The sequence below is a fragment of the Prunus avium genome, chromosome 2, assembly GCF_965620075.1.
Source record: "Prunus avium chromosome 2, drPruAviu1.hap1.1, whole genome shotgun sequence".
Classification (NCBI taxonomy): domain Eukaryota; kingdom Viridiplantae; phylum Streptophyta; class Magnoliopsida; order Rosales; family Rosaceae; genus Prunus; species Prunus avium.
The window spans coordinates 32,730,313-32,737,656 of record NC_142285.1 but is presented as its reverse complement, the minus strand read 5'-3'; the positions used below and the strand labels follow the sequence as shown (position 1 = coordinate 32,737,656).

At 39.6% G+C, this 7,344-nt stretch overlaps 1 protein-coding gene across 1 annotated transcript; it reads right to left on the bottom strand.

The window, feature by feature from the left end:
* Nucleotides 1-614: 614 nt before the first annotated feature.
* Nucleotides 615-3,134, bottom strand: LOC110766816 (uncharacterized). Its single transcript, XM_021970209.2, has one exon. The coding sequence runs from the start codon at nucleotides 2,890-2,892 to the stop codon at nucleotides 967-969; it is 1,926 nt and encodes a 641-aa protein (XP_021825901.1). The 5' UTR covers nucleotides 2,893-3,134; the 3' UTR covers nucleotides 615-966.
* Between the last annotated feature and the right edge of the window lie 4,210 nt (nucleotides 3,135-7,344).

The window sequence follows — 7,344 nt, the reverse complement described above, 5'->3', positions numbered from 1 at the left end:
TTCAGACGCAGATTAAGAGTGTTGGGGGAAAAGGCAGGGCAAGAAAATTCAAGTTCTCTCTTGCCAATCATAGCAAGATTTTCATGTATGATTTGTCTATTTGAGAGTAGGTAACCTGGTAGATTCACTAAATTTCCCATTTCCTATATGGAGGCACAGTGGACCATCAGAAACTGAGGGCCATCATCCATGGGGCAATTAGCAGATACAGATATATGATGCATACAAAGGGAGTAATAAAAAGGTATGTATGTAAATACCTGACAAAATCAGCAAACAAAACGAACACCATTTAAATGATCAAGAACCATGCAGAACCACTTTCCAGCACAAAACAAGTTCCAGAACATATTCAAACCATTCCACAAAATATATGAAATTTCGGAATGAAAACCACAAAGTTGCAAAATTGTCAGTATACTTGATACATCGCAGAAGGGGGCACCTATATCTTCCATACAATTTGATACAAGGAAATTACAGCTGTATAACCTTCATAATAAATCACACAAATTAACAAACTTGCACAAAGTGAGAGTGTTTAAATGCGTGAACATACAGGTGCAGTATGTAGAGTTCTTTCAGAATTTAGGGGACTATAAAGAAGCACTAAAAAAGAGAAAGCCAAGGCACACTGCAAAAAGCAAAAAATCCTATAACAGAAGTTGAAAAACGATTACACTGGGTATAGAGAAATTTCAATAAAAGCCGATATGCATTGTAAAAACGAACCACTCTGAAAATTCTGAATGCCCAGAACATGGTTAACAAATAGTTCTGAATAAGTTATGTGCAGAGAAGCCCAATTGGCTATACTTTACAAGCAACACGAGGTAAAGGAACCTACAAGTCTGTCTGAGGCTCCAATCTTCTGTATACATACATGTACAACCCACTTCCGGCTTGAGAAAGGGACAATATACACCCATAACTATGTTAGAAAGGCTTAACCAGCTCTTCAAGAGACTAAACAATCTCCCCGTTCCTGAATGCACTATCCCCACAATCTGCACCTGGGTCCAATCCACAAGGAGAATCAAACCATTTAGAACTCCCTTGATAGAAGCTATCAACCTGTATACCAACAAGACCTACATCTCCTGCTATACCCTCATCATGTCTTAAGGACTTGGTTAGTTTAGTATCCTCGCAATTAAGGATGCTCTTCTCATCAAAGTCACTGCATCTCAACCACTTTTCTGGCTTGCAAGGGTCACCTATCAGATCCTTCGGACTCCTACAGTCTGCCCTCAGCTGTTCCCAGGGGACAGCATCCCCAAGAGTTCGCCCAAAACTGTCTTCATCATCCTCGATCAAATCAGCGTCCTTGCCATCTCCATATAAACGTTCGTGATGGTGATCACTCCAATGTGCCAAATCATTATCCCCGACCAAAATATCATCTGCAAGCGTCTTGTCTGGTAGCAAATCCATTGGCTTTGAACTCTCCTCTCCTATTTGTCTAACTTTATTCACAAGATCAAACAAATCTCGAGACACTGAACCCAAAAGCTCTTGCGGCAATTTCACAATTTTCTCTTCCAACTGCCCAACTTCAGCTCTCAATTCCTGCACCTGCTGCAAAACCAAAAACTGCATGTCCCCTTCATCCTTCCCCAACAGCCCAAACCCATCATTGTCCAATTCCTCACTCACACCGTAAACAGTATCCTGATCCATCAAAAGCCCACCTTTGTGCCCCACAACCCGATGCATAATCCTTGCATTCCCATCCAACGGACCTGGCTCATGCCCCGAGTGCACAGCATACAGCTTAAACACCGCCATCCCCTCTTCCTGATACACAAAAGTCTTGTCCTTCTCATTGTAATTCGCAATTGGAACAATGGCCCTAATTCGAAAGCCGCAGCCACACCTTTTAGAAGCATAGGGCTCCCTCTTCAAAATCTTTGACTTCTTAGCTGCAGGCTCCCCTGCCCTATGACAAGCATAGTCCTTAACCTCAGCCATAAAGGGCTTATACCTAATATACTTCTGCCTTATACACAACACCACCTTATGCTTAGCAGCCAATTGCTGAAGCCTAGTGGGCACCTCTTTAGCAGGCACATCAAAGGACTCAGTATACTCAAAACGCCGCCTTTTGCTCCTCCCGGAGAGGCCCGAATTCTCCGAGGAGCACACAGGGCAAGCAGCAACACAAACCCTAATGTAACTCTCAGGAATGCCATAAAACTTAGCACCTACAGTCCAAACCTGCTTAATCCTATCAATGGTTTCCTTCAACGCCAAGTGTTTCAAGTCAGTGTCGCTATGAAAACTCATAACAATGTCCTGCCACTGATTAATGTGCGAAACGAATTGCTGGTTGTTGTTCTTGAAACACAAGAATTCGTTACCGTTTTGGTCGACATGGGCGGCGAGCTTGTCCTGGATGCGCTTCCATGCGGTGACGTAAGCGGTGTCCTCGTTGCGGTCCTTCCAGACGACCCTCCAGGACTTGAGAACAGGTCGGGGCGTGGCGGCCCGGATCTCGGCCGGGGTGGCGAGGCGGGCCTCGAGAAGGCACTTGATCATGAGGGAATGGGACTCCGGGTTGAAGGTGTAGAACTGGGTCGAGATGTGGGGCTCCGGGGAGATGTAAAAGGGTTGGGATTTCGGGTCGGAGTTGGGGTCGGGGCGGTTGGGGTTAGGGTTTGGGACGTCGTCGTTTTCGTCGGAGGAGTGAGAAGGGGAGGAGGAGGATGAGCGGAAGAGTTCGATTTCGGGGAGAGGGGGGAAGACGGGGTCGTCGAGGACGACGTCGTCGGGGTTGAGGGAAATGGACGGCGGAGATTGCATGATCTGGGAAGGTGGTGGGCCCAGATCATGGTGGTGATGGTGGTGATGGAAATGATGGTGGAAGAGATCTTCTGTCTTGTGAGGATTCATGGGATTGATTGAAGAAGAAGAGGCACAATACTATTTTACTATCTCCTCCTCTCTACTGTTTTTTTGCTTCTCTCTGTTTTTCCTTTTTCTTTTTTTTTTTTTCCCTTCCGAAAGGTTTTGTTGTTGTTGATTTTGGCGTTGATGTTTTGGGTTGTTTTTCTCTCTCCTGACAAATTTGGGGGCACAGAGGGGTTTGTCTCCTCAAAGTCTCATCCCCAGGACCCCTCTATATGCCTCACTGTCTCTCTCTCTATCTCTCTCTCTCTCCTACTTTTTTCTCTCTTTTTTGGCCTTTTTTTTAATTTTAATTTTTGGTTTCTTTTTTAAAGTTTAAATATTTATTACGTTGATTGGTTTGTCTTCTCTGTGTTGTTGAATTGTTTTTTCTTTCTTTATTGAGGGGTTTTTTTTGTTTGTTTCAGCGTTTGAAGCCTTTTTTGGTTCTTGAATTTACTAAACCGATTTCACACACCAAGAGACAAACAAAACAAGGATTGAGCTAGAACGCAAGCAAGATGAGAGAGGGGGAAAGTGTTGGTACCTCTTAGCTTAGCATTGTGAAAGTTTGAGGGATTTCTTCTGCAATGGTTGCTTTGATCCCTACTCATTGTGTGCTTTGTTGATATGAAGATTTAGGACAACTACTTTGTGCAACTCGAAGTTATACAAAATGATAAGAGAAAAATGTATTCAAACCAAATTTCTTCAAAATCTTAATTTAATTGACTTACAATTCGTATATCACGAAGCCGTTTGTTTAAACTTTTATGAGCTTGGGAATGAATATGAAATTGCATTCCCATGTTTAGCAAATGCATTTTTGGGAATACAATACCTAACTCATGGGTATGATGAACTTCTCATGTCATATTTCCCCACCTGTCATATTTCCCCACCAATTTCTCACTCACCATGTAAATTTGAAAAAACACAATCATATATTTTCACCCACCAATGTTTCTAAAATACCCTTTAATTATGAATTGAAACACAACAGGTTCATGAGGCTCCTTCCCAAAGCCAATACACACTCGACATCCACCTAGCCCCTTCCCAATCTTTATAGAACTCTCTCAATTTTCCTTGTAGCTACAAGGCTACTTGCCCCAAGGTAGCGACAACACACAAAATTACGGATAGCAAATGGCAAGAGGAATGCGAAGGATCAAGTTGGGTTCACAAGGCCTGGGATGTATAGGCATGTCTGCCACTAACCTTGACTTTGCTTCTAAATAATCACTCTAAATTTTTATCCATTACCTTTGGCCCTGTTTGGTTCATGGGAAATGAGGCTTGGGGATGAGAAATCAATTGTTTTCTCATGTTTGGTATGTGGGCATAGGAAATGATTGCCTGACACATGGGAAAGTGGGGGGAAAGTGAAGCCCTCCTCCCCCCTTAGGTTTTATTTTCCTTCATCATGGGAAAGTTTGGGAAAATGAGCCAACATTAAATGCATAATTTTTTTTATTTGATTTCCTGTGGGTATAATTGGAAAATTAAACAAACTTTTATTTACATTCCTATGCAAACCAAACAGGTGAAAGGAAATAATTTCATGGTTACTTTTCCAGCATTACCAAATATGGAAAATGAATCTTCCATTTCACATCCCTTGGGAAAGACATGAGAAATTATTTTCTAACAAATCTTTTTCGCAAACCAAACGGGGCATTTGGGTTTGTTTGGGATGTGAAATTGGATGAGTTTATGATGAACTGAATTTGGTTTTGTTCTGAATTTGGAGTTGTTTGTATTGTTGAATGGGATAAACTAATGATGAAGTGAATTTCAAGATTTTACGAATTTAATATTTTGAATTAAAATAAGGGTGGCTTTGCTGTACAAGAAGGAAATAGAGAAAAAAGAAGAGGGAGAGAGGTGGGTCGGAGAAGGTGCCTGAGGTGAGAAAGGGAAAGAGGGGTTGTTAGACTACGAGATTTTTATTTTTGGTTTTAAATTTTAAAATTATTTTTAAAGAATTGGTGGCTTATGAGTTGAGGTTTTTTTCCTAGTCCTTAAAAGTTATTTTACAAAGGAGTAAATTTGTCTTTAAAATTTTAAAGATAAGGTAAGGGGGGAAATAGGACAGGGGTGGAAATAGCAGTACTCTTTTTAAATACTATTTTTTACCCTTAAATGTTTTTCCTATTAATAACTTTTAATAATAAAAAATAAAGGTATTATTGGAAAACTAAGGGCTTGTTTGGGAGTGATTCTAGATAGGCCATAATCACTTTTGGGGAGAAGCATTTCCAATGTACTTCTTCATATAATCACTTTAAGTGATTTTAAGTGATTTTATGGAGAAACACATGAGAATTATTATATGGAGAATCTTCTCCATATAGGTAATTATTGACTTATCCAGAATCATTCACAAACGAGTCCTAAATAACTTTTCATTCCTAATACTAAACAAACCAAACATGAGAATGTGAGAAAATGACATTTCCTAGTCCTTATTTCCTAGCATTCCTAAACATGGGAATGAACATCCTCTATTCCCATCTCGTGGGATCAGACATGGGAATTTCATTCCCAAAAAGTTTAATTTGTGAACTAATTTCAATGTTGAAACAAGTCTCAAGTTCGAATCTTTCTCTCACACATAGAAAAAAAAGTATGATAGAATGACAATTACCCAAGCAATCCACCATTATTCCAAATCTAAAATGTCCTTCATTCCCTCTCATTTATTTATGGTGAAACGTTTTGTTGCAATTTTATAAATTCCACTCTTTACCTAATTTGCACATAAAATTCCTAATTTTTAACAAGTAAAAATCAATCACAATCAAATCATGAACCAAATAGAAATTCAAATCCCTATTTAGGGTGAGTTTTAGGATACAAGTGCCAAAATCCCACATGTAGTGTTTGAAAAAAAAAGCACAAATTGGATTTGAAGGTCACAAAAGCACAATATGCAAAAAACATAAAAATTTGTTTATAATATTCTTATAACAAAGCACTTCATGTTGTAACACTCAAGTCAACTCAAATTTCAAAAACAAATATTCAAACAAAATTGAAGTAAATCTCAAATCATCCACCACACTCCAATCTAACAAACATATGCAACTCAAACTAAGGAAAAAAAAATCAATAGATCTATACACAATCAATATAGATTCAATTATTGTATATTAATAGTCCTCAATAAATCTAATTTAATGAAATCATTCATTCAAATACGGTATACAATTCGAAGTTTCGTACCTTTTCTTAGTGAGATTGAAGCTATCAGAGGGTGGAGAAAACAATTCAGGAGTGAGAGATCCATAAATCTGAAAGTGAGACGGCGATAGATTGAGAGAAAATCTAGACAAGCTGAAAGATCTACTTGTTTTGAAAGTGAAAAAAGGAAATACATATATATAGGAAAGGAAAATGAAATGATGGGCGATTAGGGTTTCTAGGGTATTTACGTAATTTTCTTTAAACATTTCTTGCGAGAAAAATCTAGAGGACGAAGCACGTGCCCTTTCGTCCTCAAGTCACTTTGCCATTAGTTTTTTTTCTTCTTCTTCCTATGTTTCTAAAGAAGCCAAATTGGCCACCGAATTGTAAATTGCAGTTAGTTTGGTTTTGTTATCATTTTGTGTGTGCTAATACTTAACTAAGTCGCTCATATTGGTTTGTTTTCTTCGGTTATTAATGATTTTTTATTCTATACATAGGCGATAGTTTATACTACTCTAAATTAATCTAATTTATAAGGGGGATTTGCAATGAGGTGGGCTCGTTATTAATGATTGATGTCGTGGGATTGTAGTATGGATTGTATTATCAATATTTTCAATATTTAACAACACTCTTGGTATTAAATACAAAAATGGTTTTCGTTCCAAAAGATATGAAAAATGTTTAGGTTATGGGTCCAAGGTATGTGGTATGGAGTTTGGTCCGTGAGTATTGAGTCTTAAGTTTCGGCATCCCGAATCTTGTTCTCAAGTTTTTGGCTCGGTTATGAGTGTTAAGTATTGGGTCTGGAGTTAGGGTGCTTGGTGTCACGGATCGCACTTGAGCGTGTGCTTTCGTGACTCCGTTGGGACATCCATGCGCTTATGAGGTAGTCCAAGTGTGGAAGGGGCAAGGACTTAAGAGCTAGAATGGTTGGTGTTGGCCGGGTTGTGCGTGTGAGGGGTATTTTGGGTATTTCGGAAGGTTACGGGAGGAACCTGAAGAAACTCAGAACACGAAAGATGTTCGTAATGACGAGATACACGCTATGCAACTGACGGTTCGCCATTCGGAGTTCGTACGAAGAAGTTATGCCCAATTATGACTCCTCGTGCATAGGTGATGTTCCCTCCTGGCAGAAGGCTAAATGCATAAAATGCTATACAGGGGGTGACATGGTGTCATGCTCTCCACCACCCCTGGTGCTTACACCCTTGTGGCACTAAGCGAGCATCCTTATGACATTGGAGGTTGTCATAAGGGCGG

What these genes read in the sequence shown, in the direction of transcription:
- LOC110766816 (XM_021970209.2), bottom strand. Translation starts at nt 2,892, where the DNA reads ATGAATCCTCACAAGACAGAAGATCTCTTCCACCATCATTTCCATCAC.